Source organism: Myotis yumanensis, unplaced genomic scaffold (assembly GCF_028538775.1).
Source record: "Myotis yumanensis isolate MYYU_CA2020_CCGP unplaced genomic scaffold, mMyoYum1.0.hap1 SCAF_9, whole genome shotgun sequence".
In the NCBI taxonomy this organism is placed as follows: domain Eukaryota; kingdom Metazoa; phylum Chordata; class Mammalia; order Chiroptera; family Vespertilionidae; genus Myotis; species Myotis yumanensis.
In genome coordinates this window covers 30,776,518-30,795,159 of record NW_027223760.1, presented here as the reverse complement: position 1 = coordinate 30,795,159, position 18,642 = coordinate 30,776,518, and the positions used below count along the sequence as shown (strand labels likewise).

At 36.3% G+C, this 18,642-nt stretch overlaps 1 protein-coding gene across 2 annotated transcripts in view; it reads right to left on the bottom strand.

Annotated features, from left to right (window-relative positions):
* The window catches only part of TRIM24 (tripartite motif containing 24), a 109,292-nt gene that overhangs the window by 30,800 nt on the left and 59,850 nt on the right, over positions 1-18,642 (bottom strand). For both annotated transcript variants that reach the window (XM_070423984.1, XM_070423985.1), the window contains exons 5-8: positions 17,807-17,923; positions 14,612-14,726; positions 10,788-10,934; positions 2,417-2,534 (exon numbers count right to left, since the gene is read on the bottom strand). In XM_070423984.1, the coding sequence (XP_070280085.1) occupies positions 2,417-2,534; positions 10,788-10,934; positions 14,612-14,726; positions 17,807-17,923 (497 nt within the window). The remainder of the gene's footprint in view (positions 1-2,416; positions 2,535-10,787; positions 10,935-14,611; positions 14,727-17,806; positions 17,924-18,642) is intronic.

Below are 18,642 nucleotides of genomic sequence, written 5' to 3'. Positions count from 1 at the left end.
GCTCTGAGAAGTTCTACAGTAAAGAATATTATTTAACTTTATTATATCAGAGTTTCACAAACTCTTCACAAACAGGAGATGCTGTCTTTATTTGATTTTTGCTGATGCAGACTTACCTAAAACTATATCCATTTTTGTGTGTGCAATTATACATATATTCTCACCTTTACCTATGCCTATATTTGTATTATAAATGATATACACTGAGTGGACAGATTATTATGATTGGCCAGATTATTATGACCACCCCATCAGTACAATGAAGTGAATTAGTTATGCAAATAATAATAATAATAATAATAATAAAACCTTGAGAGTATTTGCAAGGAAGTTTTCAATATTCAGTATTTTTGGAAGTGTCAATGAAGTACTGATGGGGTGGTCATAATAATCTGGCCGGTCATAATAATCTGGCCACTCAGTATATATAAATACATACATCTCTATAGATATGACTACTTGTGTGGATATATAACTGTGATAGGTTCTCTGTACAGTTGAATGTGGGTTGGTAGAGAGGGATAAGGGTTAAGAGATAGTTACTTAGACACATGCTTTGTATTAATTAACTAGAGGCCAGGTGCAAAATTCATGCACTGGGGGGGGGGGGGGGGGGGGGGGCGCGCCCTCAGCCCAGCCTGCACCCTCTCGCAGTCTGGGAGCCCTCAGGGGATGTCCGACTGATGGCCCTGTGGGGAGCGAGCCTAAACCATCAGTCGGACATCCTCAGTGCTGCCGCAGAGGCAGGAGAGGCTCCCGTCACCACAAGTGTGCTATGAGCCTGGCTTCTGGCTGAGCAGCGCTCCTCCTGTGGGAGCGCACTGACCACCAGGGGGCAGCTCCAGCATCGAGCAGGATCCAGCTGAAACGGGCTCTCCAACATCCCCCGAGGGGTCCTGGATTGCGAGAGGGCGCAGGCCAGGTCGAGGTACCCCACCTGTGCATGATTGGGGCCAGGGAGGGACGCAGGAGGGTGGCCAACCGGGGAGGGACCGTGGGAGGGCTCCAGGGTGTGTTTGGCCTGTCTGGTTCAGTCCTGATTGGCTGGATCCCAACAGCAAGCTAACCTACCAGTCAGGAGTGTCTGCCTTCTGGTGGTCAGTGCATGTCATAGCGACTGGTTGACCGGTCGACTGTCTGCTCTCTGGTGTCAGTACACGTCATAGCGAGCAGTTGAGTGGCCTTACCATATCATTAGCATATTATGCTTTGATTGGTTGAACGGATGACCGGACACTTAGCATATTAGGCATTTATTATACAGGATACATACAGTAACACATATAGGTGTGTGTTTGTGTGTAGTTCCAGTTGTTGCTATTTATCAATAAACATGTAGCTTTATGTACTTCTAAACTGAACTGCAGGGGTCATCTTATTATTTTTTCTTTAAGGGGACACTCTATCATTATTCTTTTTGTTCTTCCCTTGTATAAATGCTTTGTGTAAGTCGATTTCTTCCGTTCCTGGTGTATTCTGAGAGTACTGGCTCTCTATCGTGCCATTTTTTCCTTTCTTACGCAGAATCTAGCCTACAGAATGAGAGCACAATCATATTTGATGATTTTGAAACAAAGTTAATAAGCCCAATGATGTCATCAAAGGGAATATTAGTTAATGAAGAATGTATAGGGAATTCTTAAATTTCTGTTTATATAATTTCCCTGTGAGAAATTAAGAGAGTAGGCAAAAAGTGAGGACTTTTTCTCCTAGCAAATAATATAACAAGAAAGTTAAAATAACTTCCTACTGAACTGCCTGCAAGGATGTTTGAACTCTTAATGTTACCAAGATGATAGTCTTCCTTTGTGATAATTCAGTGGACACCAATATTTAAAATTTGGGCACTTTTCTGTATGCACATAACACTTCAATTAGAAACTTAAATATATGTATAATTATATTTATTATATAAAATTATATGTATAATTATTACAAAAAGGCAAAAGAAAAAGCTATGTTTTCCCTAGCCAGGAGAAAGCAAATGAGTAACATTAGGCATTTGATGACTGAGTCTAAAGAGAAAGCCAATAATAGTATTGGAAATACTATTGTATCAGAAAACATTCTAAGTATCAAAAAATTCTATAACAATGCCAGTCACAAGTCAAGAGTTTTATCAACCCATTCTGATAAAAAGTTCAAGCAAGAGTCTATGAAAAAATAGAACTCCTTAATCCCGAGTCAACAGAGGATGTTTCATAAAACATCCATATACTTACTTATATGTATGTTAACATTCATGCATGTGTGACATATATACACAGATTAATAAAATACTAACAAAAATTCCATGTTTTTAAACCAAGGTAACAAAAACATTTTGAGGGTATAAGGAATACATTTTCAATAACATAATAATCATTAAGAGTTCCAGAAACAAATGGTACTTGGGAAAATATACATAATGACCTACCTAAATTGATAATATTTTGAGCCCAGAAACCAGGATCACAGTGAAATTGGATGATATTGTTGGTCACTGGGGAAGCATCACACCTTGCTCGAAGGAGATGCCGTAACCGGTATGTAATCTAGAAGAAAAGAGACAATTAAACATCAATATCGTTATCAGGCCAATAGTTTATTACACTCCCAGTAAATACACACAAAAAGTAAGTCTCTTGTATGTGTACCAACACAAAATAAACAATAAAATATACACTATAAAAAGTAGACAGCCGAACCTGGCTGGTGTGGCTCAGTGGTTGAGCACTGACCTATAAACCAGTAGGTAACGGTTCGACTCCTGATTAGGGCACATGCCTGGGTTGCCAGATTGATCTTCAGTGTGGGGTGTGCAGAGCAAAACATTTTTTTTTTTTTTAAAAGTAGACCTGCCCTAGCTGGTTTTGCTCAGTGGAGACCCCCCCCCCCCCCCCCAAGGCTGGGTGCCTTTGAAGCCCTAGAAAAGGTCGGAGTTACACCCACCTCTGTTTGTCCAGACAGTGGTAGCTGAAACTACTCTCCCATTTATTATTATGTAAATCCTTGGTGATGGGCTAGTCTGTCTGTTGCCAGGGGTCGCCTGCCTAAGGGCTATGCTATGAATGCATTCCAGATCAATAAAAGCTTGGTGAGGCCTGAGCACAGGTGGAAGTCCTTCCCCTTGAGTTGGACTTGCCCGCCTGGTCCCCCATTATTTCAAATTATCTCTTGTCTTTTCATTTTCATTTGTGTGCGGCTCTGCTTCCAGGCCCTGAACCCTGACCCACGTGGGTGGGAAGGAAACACCCAACAGCATCGGCCTGCAAACTGAAGGGTCCCAGGTTTGATTCCGGTCAAGGGCACATGCCTGGGTTGCAGGCTTCATCCTCAGTAGGGGGCATGCAGGAGGCAGTCAATCAATGATTCTCTCTCATCATTGATGTTTCTATCTCTCTTTTCCTCTCCCTTCCTCTCTGAAATCAATAAAGATATATTTAAAAAAATAAAAATTAGCCCTAGCTGGTTTGGCTTAGTGGATAGAGCGTTGGCCTGCAAACTCAAGGGTCCCAGGTTCGATTCCAGTCAAGGACATGTACCTTGGTTGTGGGCACATCCCCATTAGGGAGTGTGCAGAAGGCAGATCGATGTTTCTAACTCTCTATCCCTGTCCCTTCCTCTCTGTAAAAAATCAATGAAATATATTTTAAAAATATATAAAAAGTAAAAATTAAAATATAAAAGTAGACCTATAACAGCTTTCTTTTCAAAACATCAAAAATTTTGAGGTTAATAATTTTTTTTTTGAGGTATAGTTCAGTTGGGTATGATGTTGAATACAAAACTAAAGAGTATCTTAAAGTGATAGGTTAAAGTCAGTTTTTTTTTAATTAACAAAACATCACAGAAGCACCAACTATTTGTAAAATAAAAAAATTTTTAACACATTTTGCTCTTTTATTTATTTTACTACTTCTTTTAAAGAAGGATTCAGAATTTAGATTAGGTGGCTAATGAGTTACAGAAAAGACAAACTAATCTCTGCTAAGAAAGTATAAGTACAGCCCACAACTAGGCCTGCTAGTTAGTGGAATGGTTCTCCTTGTTCCGATGCTTTGAGTTTCTTGTCATCATCCCCCCCACCCACATGCAGTCCTCAGTGAGTCCTTAGGTCATTCTCCCTCAGCCTTTGAAGAGTTTAGCCCCTGGTTCACTATAACCATTGTCACCATTACTCCTATCTTAATTCTTGGTGATTTTAACATCCACCTAGGTGATCTTCCTTATAGCTTGCTTCTTCTTGCACAGATACAAATACTCTCACAAACCCTAAAGGTTCTATAAGCCTTTGCTCTTACAGTTTTTCTCTGTCCTATCAATCTTACCTTACCATTATCCCTACCCTCTTACCCCTCAATTCCTCCTTATCCAGCTTAAATCCCAGGTTCAATCATCATAAACATTTCCTTGCATATACCCTCAACACTTTCTCTCTCATACTCAATTACACAAAATCCCTTTCCTCTTTTCAACCTTTTCCACAGATAAAACAAAACTTACTTCAGATCAGTCCCTAAGGTTGACTGGCTATCATATGACAGTTATTTATGTTCTGACAAACTTTTATCATTTACTTGTTTATATCATCATAGACTCACATATTCCTACTTAATTCAATGTGTTCTGATTAATTACTATAGTTATTTAGTTTGAGTTTCAAATTGGTTGATTTGCCCAGAGAGAGCCCTTTTAAGCTAGATCCCAGTCCTTTTGACATGTCCTCAGCATGTCTCTGGCAAAAGATGTTCTGGGTACAATTTGTACTTTTCTTCACTTTGCTTGGAATTTAGAAACCAAGATCTGGAATAACATTGGGCTTACTGCTTTTGTGGTGTAACACACAAACGCGCGCGCGCACACACACACACTCATTTACATATTGTGTGTGTGTATGTATGTATGTATATATATATATATATATATATATATATATATATATATATATATATAACTACTTCCAGATCTTTGTGTATATGTGTATAAGTCTTGAGTTCATACTTATATTCTTAATTTCAATCTATTGCACCTTAGGACTCTATCTTTAGCAAAAATATTAGCTGCCATTACCCTCAATATATTTACTTATTTCCTCAATCCACTCACTTATTTGCTTAATATAACCAAAATTTGAAAGATTTCTGCTCACTCTCTCTGTGTTCCCCACTCATCACTTCTTATCTCTGGCTGCTAGCCTCATGCAGTGTGATCCCCCAACCATCTTCACTACCCTGAGTCCTCAGTCACCATGCTGATGAGCCCATGACGAGAAGGAAAGATGATCATTTTTCTTTAAAAACATTTTTTTTCTGTCTTTAGGCAAATATACTGACTTAGCATTTTGAGTATCTTATAATTTTCAGTGTGAAAATTGAGCAGTATAAGCTCTTTTACCTGCCCCCCCCCCCCAAAAACAACAACAACAACAACAACAATTAAATCAGAAATGTGAGTACTTCCTTAAGAGGAAATCAGCTTTAATTAAAGGAAACTTTGAGGTAAATTACTAGGACATCGATACTTTTTTCCCCTTAAGGTACTAAGCTGTAAACTTCTTCTTTTGCTGATGAAAAGCTACAAGACACAGAATTTACTTACAATTCAGATAGCTAGTATCTATTTGCCAATTTAGTGTGGCAAGGTCTAAAAGTAATGTCAAAGTTGGCCAAACTCTGCTCCTTATCTTAAGCAACATGTTTTCTGTTGTATTTTACTGCCATTCAATGTAAAAATGAGAACTCTCTTGTCAAATTACTTTTGTTGAATGTGTTGGGCTGACATTGATTAACATAATTACATAGGCCTGGCTGGCATGGCTCAGTGGTTGAGCATTGACTTATGAACCAGCAGGTCATGGTTCGATTTCCAGTCAGGGCAAATGCCCAGATTGCGGGCGCGATTTCCAGTAAGGGGTGTGCAAGAGGCAGCAAATGAATGATTCTAGCTCTCTCTCCTTCTTCCCTCCTCTCTGAAATCAATAAAAATATATATTTTAAAAATTATATAGGTTTCAGCTACATAATTCCACAACACATTCTGTAGACTGTATTATGTGTTCACCATCCCAAGTCAAGTCTCCTTCCATCAAATGCAGATTTTAGATAATGCTGAGAAATCATAAAGCTTAACTAATGTAGACGATAAACAATGGTCATTAAACATACTTATTCATCTCTTCAGGCATATCTACACTTAAATGAACTCAGGTTTCACACTAAAAACTTAGGTGTTGTTCAAAAAGCAAAAAAAATTTTTTTAAATATAAAGGATGTCCAAATAGCTTTTGAGATAGCAGTACTGTAACTGTCTTCTATTAAAGTTAAATAGACTTAAAAAATATTTCATTAAAAAATTTCATTGTTTCTAAGTTCCCAACACTATAAAAAATTAACAAAGTTTCATTTATACTTACAACTTCTGGCAGGAGATGTTATTTGGTACTTTATTTATTATTATTATTTTTCACTATCAATTTTTCATTGAGTTCCTTAAATTCCTACTTTTAGAAGTATGATCTAATGAAATTCATAGAAAAATACACAACTGTAATAATAGATAAAAGTAAATAATAGGATGATGGACATATGCATAAGAGCTTTGTAAACAGAAGGGGATTCTAACCATTCTAACCCAGTTTTGGTCACTGGAGGCTGTGAAGAGGAAAGGAAGATAAACCTAAAATGAACATTGTAGTCTCTAAAAAGATGAACATTAGTTATTTAAGAGAAAGAATAGGCATTTTCAGAAAGGGTACCAGAACCCAGGTAAGAGAGCATGGTATGGTCTGAGGATCAGAAATAAGGAATTGGCAATGAGACATTCAGGAAACATAAAAAAGGTCTTTGAAGATCAATTAGATGGGGGCGTGGGGGAAATGGAATAGGATTGTAGAATTCCTTTTTACTACTTATACCCTTAATCGTTTCTTAATCTATCTATAGTATTATAGAAATATTTACTATTAGTAAAAAGAATGCCTGTGTTTCATTCTTCTGGTCTCTCTGCTGTCAATATTTCTTACCTTCCTTCTAAATAAATGTAAGGATAACAGAAGAATCCTAAGGAAATACTGTGAAAATGTTTTAAAATATATTTAAAACTCGACTTCTGAAAGGATTCTGCTATTCTAATAGGTCTGGTCTTTTATTGACTAAAATTCCTATAGCAAGAAGATGAACTAAGAATTGCAATCCAAGATTGAAATTTAACACCAGCAAGACATTTTTTATATTTTTATGTATGTAAAAGCCATCATTTGAAGAATAACCTGAGTAGACATGGCTATGTTTACAAAGCATAAGAACTCTTAAAAACAGGTTGTATAAGATAGCAATTTTCAAATTTGGGACTGGAAATGCTTCTAAATATGTAAAAATACATTTAAAGAATAACCTGGGTAAACATATCATATTTATAAAGTATAAGAGCTCAAAAGAATACAGTTGGCATAATATGGTGATTTTCTAGTTTTCTGAGACTGAAAATACTTCAAATGTTTAAAAATAATCATAAGCTTTAACTCTGCATGCATTACAGGCAATTTATTTTATTAATTACATCCTTTTCTAAATAGGCACTAAGGCCAACTCAAATTACATAGGCTTTTAAAAATTAGGAAAAAAAACATGATCAGGAAATCTGGTAATTTTAGTTCTTTATGGTTCTCTGTGCCTACTTTCTCCTATAAGTAACAGAGAGAACAATCATCCTCTCTCCTATTTCAAAAGATCATCCAACAGATTAAGTAATCCCATCTTCTATTTCTTTTTTATTAAGATCTTCACCGGAGGATATATTCATTGGTTTGTATTGTGTGTGTTTTTGGAGAGAAAGGAGAGTAGGGAGGGAGAGAGGCAGAGAGAGGGAGTGAGGGAGAATGGGAAGGAGAGAGGGAGAGAAACGAACATTGATGTGAGGGAGAAACAGCGATCAGTTGCCTACTATACATGCCTGATTTAAGATCAAACCCACAACGTATGTGTCCTGACTTAGAATCGAACCCTCAGGACAATGCTACAACCAACTGAGCAACCAGGCTAGGGTCCATCTTCTATTTTTACTGTTTTCTCCTATTATAATTACCAACAAATTATATAATAAAACTAGAGAAACAAAATTTTATACTAAGACTAAGTATCTGATTATTATGTATGAATGATATGCTTTCTTACACATATAAATAACATCAGTAACAGAGAAGGTCTGTACTACATAGAAGTTTTTTTCATTAGACCAATGAAGCAGTTTTACAAAAAAGACCTAAAGATTAAGACTACATCATTGATTATTATGAAAGGAAAAAATCATAAGAGTTTAATACAATTCATGATTAGAAATAGTTGCAAATCAATTTTCTAATAAATCACTCAGCATTTGGATTTAGTTTATAAAAGCTGATCCAGAAGTGCATTTCATTATTTCAAAATGGTCATTAGAAATTTCTGCCACTAGATTCCAAAAAATGGAATAGCTGAACAGAAAACTGATTTGAATATCATAATCTGATTACAAAGTATACATTTATGTGGAATCTTTAATAAGATGAAAAGGAGCAGGAATTTTTAAGAACATTTATATGGTTTTACCTCCAATGACTAAATGTGTCCTACATCCTTAATACCACTTGGGTTGCGGGAAACGAGTTAAGTCGGCTCGCGTGAATTGCGCGTACTCCGCGGGAGCCGTCTTAAACTCGGTTCATATAGATTTGCGGTGGAGTGCGGGAAACGTGTAAACTCGGGCCGATTGTAACTGCGTGTTACCAAATATTTCATTTCAATCGAACCCATACTTCAAAAGATATAGGCATTTTAACGCGCCATCTTATATTTTGGCGGGAAATTCACCCGCAACCCAAGTGATACTAAAGTCCTGGTCCATAGAAAACAGTATCTGCATCACATGGGATCTTGTTAAAAATACAAAACCTGGCTCCACTCCAAATCCACTGAACCAGAATCTTTAGGTGGTTACTATGCAATCATCATATTTTCAGTACCAAGATTCAAGACTACTGTCCAAATAGTTCATCAAATCATAAAGCCACTTTTCCCTAGTAAATGGGTTGAAATATTCAGCACCATGTACTGCTGAGAGAATAAACAATGTAGAAGAGGAACACAGCCTGGCTCAGATGTGTGACCTTAGGCAGGTTAAACTTAGTTCTGTACCTAGGTTTCATCACCCACACAATGAGGATGGAAAGGTATACCTATCTCATAAAAGTAACATAAAAAGTTTAAGGAAATATTACATGGAAAATGCTTTGAAATTAGTCCCTGGCACACGATAGGTAATCAGAAAATGTTTACTATTATTAAGTTCATTTGCTACTAAGACAGAGAAAACTTAGAAAAGAACAATATAGGAGTGACATGGTAGTTTTACAAATCAATTTTATCTACCTACCTACCTACCTACCTACCTACTCTCGCAATCAAAAGATTTATCAACCTGGGGCTACAAATAACTCTCTAAATAGGAGATGGAGGCTGGGAAGAAAGGCTGGAAAAATGACCACAAGGTCAAAGAGAAACAAGAGAAAGAGAGAACATGGGGGAAGGGGACAATTATATTATCTTCCCTAGATGGATTTTCTTCTGGATAGTCCTAGCCTAGTGGTAGATGAGTGAATTTATTGAGTCCAGCCACTTGGGAGAGAGACAATGGCTGGCACTGTACCCACTAGGGCCCTTGAGGTGCCTCTCCTCCATCAACCAAAACCTTGGTGGCGGGGGGGGGGGGGAGGTTTTACATTCATTACCCTCACCCCAACCCCAAATAGATGACCTGGAGCTTCTAATCTGTGAACATGAGCACGATGATAGTGCACACGCCCATCAAGAAATGCATGAAGGACTTGTGCTTCTCTATGAGCTAAAATAATATTTTAAAAAATCCAATACAGTAACACCTCGCTGTAACAGACTAATTCAGGCAAGGGGATGTCTACTAGTATTAAAGCTAAAAGTCCATTATAGAATGAAGCAGGTTTTCTGAATGCATGTGTTAATAAAGTGACAAATTAGTTTACCTGTTTCTACTTATGTAGACACATTTGTGTAATTAAAATTAAGCATGTATGAAAAGTTTAATTTCACAGAAAAGTTTTCTATATGTACTACTGTAATTTTAAATTTATACTGAATAGGTCTAGTAAATGCAAACATTCACCAGTCACCGAGAGTAAACAAATGCACAGGACTGGGGCATGGCTTAGCACACGTTAAAACTGCTGCAGAAAGTCATGCCACGTTAACAACAGAAACAATTACCATGCACATGAGATATGGTGTGATCATATGCTCATCATTCGCCAAACACTGTTTACAAGCGGTGGACTTTTTCATTTAAATATGTAGACCACAGCTGTAAATAATTTTATGTAATATTTATGTCGGCAAAATTACTATACAGTGTTTTTTTCCCAACATATGGCCTGTTCGGTAGAATTTGTTAAAAATAACAGTGAATTAAAAAAAACAAAACCCTGTTAATTTAATTATAAGCAAGTCTTGGTTAAAAAGCATTTTAAAATTAACAGGGTGTTAATTTTCACATATAACTTATGGACTAAAAGTTTTGTCTGTTAAATCCGAAGTCCGTTAAATTGAGGGTTTACTGTATACAGGGGTGGGGGCAAAAGTAGGTTAATACAAGCCTGCAACCCAGGCATGTGCCCTGACTGGGAATCAACCCTGCAACCTTTTGGTGCACAGGACAATGCCCAAACAACTGAGACACACCAGCCAGGGCTCTCTTTATATTCTGATGGAATATTAAATGCCACACTTGGTCTGTCTTACCAGTCGCTTGCTATAAAGTAGTGCTGTACTGCTGCCACTGGAAACTGCCCATTTAGAAAAATGCATGACATGTTCCAACTGTTTAGAAAGTCCAGCCACTTCCTGTTGTTGTTGCATAAGTTTTATGCGATGGTCCTTCGCCAGGCTCTAAAAAGAAAATAATTTCAAAATTAGTTCTGTCTGTAACATATCTTAATGGCCATTTTCAGATTACCATATTAGAATAACCATCACCTTTAAGAAACTGAAAATCCTCTTAGTGTTGCTTTTCCCCACTTAGTACAAAGGATCAGTCTTAATGCAGCAAAACACTGTGCTCCAAATGCTCCTTATAGCCACTGCTACTACCACTACCACGGCCTCCATGGCCCCTAACCTCCACCCTCAGTATGGTTTTATACACTGAGTGGCCAGATTATTATGACTATCCCATTAGTATTTCATTGACACTTCCAAAAATACTGAATATTGAAAACTTCCTAAGCAAATACTCTCAAGGTTTTATTATTATTATTATTATTTGCATAACTAATTCACTTCATTGTACTGATGGGGCGGTCATAATAATCTGGCCGGTCATAATAATCTGGCCACTCAGTGTATATCTGGGACTTAGGTTTCTGTTCATGTTATCTTCCAATATCCAATAGGAACAAAACCTGTAGATTAGCTACAATACAGTAAATGCCTATTAAATTCAATACCCACAAATAAAATAAATATAACCTTTCCAGCAATCTAGTAAATTACCAGATCACATAATTTACTCAATCTCATGATTTCACCTTTTAGGCATTCTAGTCCTCATTGCAACCATATGATAGACAACATGTATGCTTCGCATGTGATAAAAAAAGCTGTAACTTTTTTTTTTTTGTCTAGTGAGAGTTACATGGTGACTAATGTGCCAATGCACTCTCAGAAAAGCTACAGAAAAGCAGTACACCGAATTTCTCTCTGAGGGTTTTACCTTTCCCTAAGGAAGTACACAAGGAAGAACACAGGTTAATAAAAAGTGAAGAGCACTGAACTTGGGTTATTTTAAAGGTTTCTATCCAAAAATCTCCTTTACCTAGCAAGGAAAGAGGAAGAAAATAGGGCTTTCTACTGGCTTAAAAAAAAAAGTTTAAAGTAAAATTGCTATGCTCCAATATAGACTTATAGTCTCAATAAAAAAAGAACCTAGATCCCAGCCATAGTCAGTTTCAAATGTTGAGAATGTACATGTGCTAAATTGAATTAAGGGAAGAACTGCAGTGACTATTAATGGCTTTGTCATATCTAATTTAAAGCTCAGAGATAACTTACTTATTAGGTTATTTCTGACCTCTGTGAAAACCGTTTCTTTGGAGGCATTCTAGAAAGAACAAATATTCTGTTTATTTTTAATTAGGTTGCAAATTGAGAATCAGAAGGTCTAGTTTCTTGGTATTCCACAGAAACAACTATTTGGTAGCCTGGCCAGGGTGGCTCAGTGGTTGAGCATCAACCCATGAAGCAATAGGTCACTTGTTTGATTCCTGGTCAGGGCACATGCCCAGATTGCGGGCTCGATCCCTAGTAAGGGGGGGGGGGGCAGGAGGCAGCCAATCGATGTTCCCCTCTCTCTCTCTCTCTATATATATATATGATCAGTAAAAACATTTTTAAACAGTTCTATAAAAACTGTAAGGCAATAATGTTGATTAAAAATAATACTGATGACTAAGTTTATTCCTAGAGATTGGGAATTTGGTCGTATTTTGTTTCTATATTCCTCTTATTTTTTTAATCTGCAAGTAATTTTGATTTACAGTGAAGTTTGGAAACAACCACAGCCACTACTGATCTCTGAGAAAACAATTTGAAGTCACTTTTTATTTTAAGCAGAGCTTTGAAAACATTTTAAATTGTTTAAATGCAGCTATTAAAACAGAAACAGAGAACCTTGAAAAAATAGTTACTGTAAATAAGGTCTGATTCTTCCTGGACAGAATAATTCTTCACTAAGTAAGTATTTGATTATAAAAGAATAAAGTATTATTTTAGTCTTTGTTTCCAGTATGGTTGCTAAACCATGGTAGTGGCCTTGCTTTGCAGGGGACAAAACTTTCTAACCTTATAGTTTTGTTAACTATAAGATAAAGATGTTGGCTCTGGCCGGTTTGGTTCAGTGCATAGAGTGTTGGCCTGAGGATTGAAGGGTCAAGGGCATGTACTTCAGTTGCAGGCTTGATCCCCCAGCTCTGATCAGGGTACATGCAATGGAAAAATATCCTTGGGTGAGGATTAACAACAACAAAAAGATGTTGAACTAAATTATTTCTAGGAGTTTTTTTTCTAATCTTCAAACACGACAATTCTTTTACTCTTTTCTCATTCTAAATTGCTTCTTTACTGTGAATTCCTTCTGTATCAATATACTAAAAAAATTCTAAAATACCATGCAATTAATATGTTAATATACCATATATTTGACTCCATATATTTGAAGTCAAGCAGTGAATTTGGATCTTGACCTTCAGGAACATAAAACAGCTGATGAAGCTAGTAATATCTTTCTTATCTTCAGTGGGAAACAACTATCCAAAATGCCCTGGCTTTAGCAATTAACACTATAAAATGTTAAGGGCAGGAGGCACCTCCTTTTACCTAATATCTCATAAGGTTAAATGTATATAGTTGAGAACTAAACATAGCTAATTAGTGTATCTTTCCAAAATTTTGTTCAATTGCACTCCAACCCTTTGGTGATGCAAAACTGTCACTTCAATGAATCTCTAAAATGATTCATCTCTTCAATATTTACAGAGTTTCTCCTGCAAGCAAGGCATTATATTAGACACTGTGGAGTAAATAATAATAATTAATAAAATTCCTAGTGGGAGTATCAACCTACTTGCTAGGTGGGAAGCTGCGGATTCATGAATTGTTTAATGTAGCCAATTAGATCTTCAAATTGAGTTTTTTTAATACTTCAAATTGAGTTTTTAAAATACTTCACACGAAAAGTTTCTAATAATTCAATTATCTACATTTACCTTACAGGGTATGTCAGAAGCTCAAAAATGCTTACATTTTTTTGTTCAGAATTATTTTATTTGGAAATCAACTGAAATATAATAAAGAATTATAATCTATAAAAAAATCATAACTCTGGCCTGTGTGTGCAGTGGTTAGAGCACTGGCCCGCACACCAAAGGGTCCTGGTCAAGGGCACGTACCTGGGTTGCAGGTTCGATCCCTGCCCATGTTGGGCCTTGTGCAGGAAGCAACTAGCAGATGTGACTCTCTCACATCAATGTTTCTCTCTCTTTCTCTCTCTCCCTCCCTCCCCTCTATTCTCTCTAAAAATCAATGGAAAAAATATCCTCAGGTGAGGATTAACAAAAAACAAAACTAACATCATGATATAATTTGGTTTAAAAAATTATTACTGGATATACCAAAATAAACATATTTTCTCTCCTTTCTATAAATAGCCCAAGTTCTGGAAATCTCATATAGCATATATGGGCATCAACCGCATATATGCTATTAAATAACAGCACCCATTCATATTTGCCCTCAGTTAAACTTTCTTAATGTAGATTCACTCTAATTTTTCAGGCTACAGTACTATAAAGATTGACATTAAAAAAAAAAAAAAGACATTCCTACTGTTTTATAAAGCCATAAATCATCAGCTTGACAATGCAGAGCCTGGCAAAGGAAAACATGGGAACATAGAAGAAATACTACTGAATCATAAAACAATTATATGAAAAAGGCTTTGATTTCAAATTCGCAAATACATATGAAATTCTATTAAATCGTACTAGTATGCTGCATTAACAGTAACTTACCTCAAGCTGATGCAGTAGAGCTTTTCCTTTTTTATTTATTTCTACCATCAATGTAAATATAGCAACTTTAATATCTTGTTCCACTTGCTTTTGATTTTGATTTACTTCAATTATCCTGAAAATTAAATGAACAGGGGAAATATAAGGCAGGAAAATTGTTTTTACAATATTTAAAATTGATTTTTTAAGGTCTAAATTAGACCAAAATGTTTTCAGCACTTAAAAGCTCAGCTATTTCTAGTATGCTTCAGTTTAAATTGACTTTCTTGAAAACAATACAGCAGAAATCCTATTCTTCTGAAAGACATAGTCATTTAATTCAACCTTAAAATCAAAATGCATAAAAAACATTTTAAGAAAATAAGCTTTGGAAAGATTATGGTAACACCCAGGAAAATCAATACTCAGCTTAAAAAGATGATAAAGAAAACCATGAATCTGAAAGAGTTCTATTTTATTCACTGCAACTAAGAAGTAGGAAAGGGTAAATGTGTCACTTTTATTTAGTCATGTGAACTACTACAGTACCCATTATACCTGAATAGAAGAATAACAGACAATAGTAGTTTGTTACTTTTAATAACACATTTGTCTTTAAATAAGCAGCCAAATAACTACTTTATGTTTAATCAACCACCAAATATGTTTTTTCCTTTGATTAGAAAAAATGGAAATGCTGTTTTCATAGAGATCAAGAACAGAAAGAAAATACATAGCATTACAACAGAATATCTTATAGAAGCAGAAAAGAATAATGGGGAACCCACTGAATATTATAAGAGAAATAAAAAGCTTCTTTTCTTCTGTTTCTCCCATAGTCACCTTCCAAGACTAAAAAGGCAGAGATTTTATTCTCTGTTGGAAAATCTTCAAGATAATTATTTAACATCAATATTGGCTAGAGGATCAAAAAAACTAATATAAATCCTCGTGATTGTAGGAGAGGATAAAAAAGGGGCGACCACTACCATGTTTGCACATGTGTGAAAATGAATGGTCAAGTAAGTCAGTCTAGTAAATTTAATCCTCCTATAATCAGGTAAGCAAATAAAGATATAAGCAATTAACACCTAACCCAAAGATTCTTTAATTTTTCCAATTCAAAAACCAAAATACTAAAAAAATAAAAGCCCACCAAATTTGGATAATTCACACTAATCTTAAGTCCAGAAATTTTCACACATATATGGTCAACTGATATTCTACAAAGGTGCCAAGGCAATTCAGTAGCAACAGAAGAGTTTTGTCAACAAATGGGAGTTGGAGCAAATGGACATCCATATGTCAATTTTAAAAAAAGGAAATACTGTATATATTGTGAAAGAATAAGAAAAAAGTCAAAATGGTAAACTTCACCAAGGGTGGATCTTTCACATAAAATTAGTTATCTTACAATTGCTACCATTTGCTACTAGATGGTAGAAATGACTATCATTATCTCTCCTTATCCTATCTAATAAAGAGGGAATATGCTAATTGACTGCCCCGCCCTCAAAGATAGCGGCACCCACAGCCAATGAGGAGGGAATATGCTAACTGACTGCCCCACCCTCAAAGATGGTGGCACCCACAGCCACAAGATGGCTGGCAGTTGTGGGTGATCAGGCCAGAAGGGGTGGAGAGTTAGGGGTGACCAGGCCAGCAGGGGAGGGCAGTTAGGGGTGACCGGGCTGGCAGGGGAGCAGTTAGGTGTTGATCAAGCTGGCAGGGGAGTGGTTTGGGGGTGATCAGGCTGGCAGGCAGAAGCGGTTAGGGGCAATCAGGCAGGCAGGCAGGCGAGTGGTTGGGAGCCAGCAGTCCCGGATTTTGAGAGGGATGTCGGACTGCCTGTTTAGTTATGGGATCGGGCCTAAATGGGAAGTCGGACATCCCCCAAGGGGTCTCAGATTGGAGAGGGTGCAGGCTGGGCTGAGGGAAACCCTTACCCCCCAGTGCACAAATTTTGTGCACCGGGCCTCTAGTTCTATAAATATTAATTACAAATTTTCAATTACTCAGTTACAAAATATTTTTAACCCACCAATTCACCAATTATTCTACTTGGGAAAGTACAGTATTGTGATTAAAATATGGTAAGGGAAATCGTTTTTGGTTAACTATAGTTATGTGAAAGAGAAAGGTAATATAAAATGAGAGCTGATCAGAATAATAAAAACTGACACACTAAAACTGTTACTACCACAATATATAATGACTAGCTATACTACTAATAATGGGACACCAAAAAAAGTTAACTTATATTGAAGAATTTTTTTTTAAATCAAGGAATTTCTTGAAAAAAATTCCCAAACGCCCAACCCTAGTCATGTTCCAAAATTATAAGAATAACAGTTTATGATTGCTCTTATGGAAGATGAACCACAAAAGCCTTACAAAATTTTCTGAGAACAGCACTCAAATCCCCTGTAAGGCCTCTCTTATCCTGCTCTTTCTAATAAGAAAGATCATTTCTTGATCTGTTTAGGCAGACACGTTAAAAGAAAGGGGATACGGAATTTCATAGGTGTAAAGGTTACAAAATGTCAGTGTGTGCCCCAAATGGGATAAAAAAAAAAAAGGAGCTAGACAAACTCCCGCTTCCCCACAGAGGCCAGTGGTTTCCTCCACCAATCACTGAATTGTGAGACAGGAGCCTTGGACAAACGGAAGACAAAAACATAATAGATAATATGTAGAAACTGTGTAATATTGTACCTGACAAGGAATAAAAGGTGTGTGAAACAGTGTAACAATCCCAGCCTCCTGGTCCAAATGTCTCCAATTCATTGCAGTTAAGATGACAGCCCAGAGGGGTTATCTCAAAGGTTAGCAATTCTTAAAATAGCATTTATGTATATAATCAAGTGTTAAAATATTTTACACTAGCAAAAACAGTTGATTTTATCTTTAAAATCCTGGTATTTCTTTAAAATTGAAAAACACTAATAATGATGAATTATCGATAACTTAAGTGAGCTGCTATAAATGCAGTGTGTCATCAAAATAATTTTAAATTTCATGGCTGAAAAGATGCTTTCAAACCCAAACATTCCAGAAATCCAAAATTTTGTAGAAGTCTTATTAACTGTTATTCGAGTCATCTGGCAGCTTACTTAGGTCTATTTCACCATGAGTTAAATAAAATGTTCTAAAAGTGAGTATACTTAACACATTATATAAAGATGATTTATTATAATACCATAAATGTAAATTTACCTGTTCTGGATCTGATTTCCTGTGAATTTGATGTACTTTGTTTTTTCCATCAATTTGGTGATTAGTGTATCTATGATCACTTTCTGATTCTGAAAAGCTTCTTCTATAAATTGATATCTGAAGAAATAAATAAATAATTCAATTATCACATGAATTAATCTGTGTAAAATGAGGAAAAGCCCCAAAGCAAAGATATAATAGAAAACTATTTAAGATAATAAGAGTATAAAGAATATAAACAATCAGTTAAAATACAAAATATAGGTGGCCCCCAAAAAATGTATACACACACTTTGAATAATTACAAAGGCAGTATTAATTAAAATACATTTCATTGTCAAAATTGAGCTATCAGCTGTTAAAGTGTGTATACATTTGGGGGGAGGGGGGGCACTCTGTGTATCCCTGTAAGGCAAATTTTCCCTCTTGTGGAAATTATCCCTTAAGAAAGAGGGAGTCTAGCCCTGGCTGGTTTGGCTCAGTGGATAGAGCATTGGCCTATGGACGGAAGGGTGCCAGGTTTGATTCAGGTCAGGGTACATACCTAGGTTGCAGGCTCCTCCCTGGCCTGGGCCATGGTCAGGGCACATGCAGGAGGCAACCAATCAATGTGTTTCTCGCACATCGATATTTTTCCCTGTATTTCCCTCTCTCTCTTCCACACTCTCTAAAAATCAATGGAAAATATCCTTGAGTGAGGATTTAAAAAAAAAGAAAAAGAAAAGGAATGGGGAGTCTTTACAGATATTATTCAAGGACACTCTTTAAATTATTTTGAAAATTTGGGAGACACACATGCATTATCACGGTTTTAGAGGATTACAGAGCTCAATTGG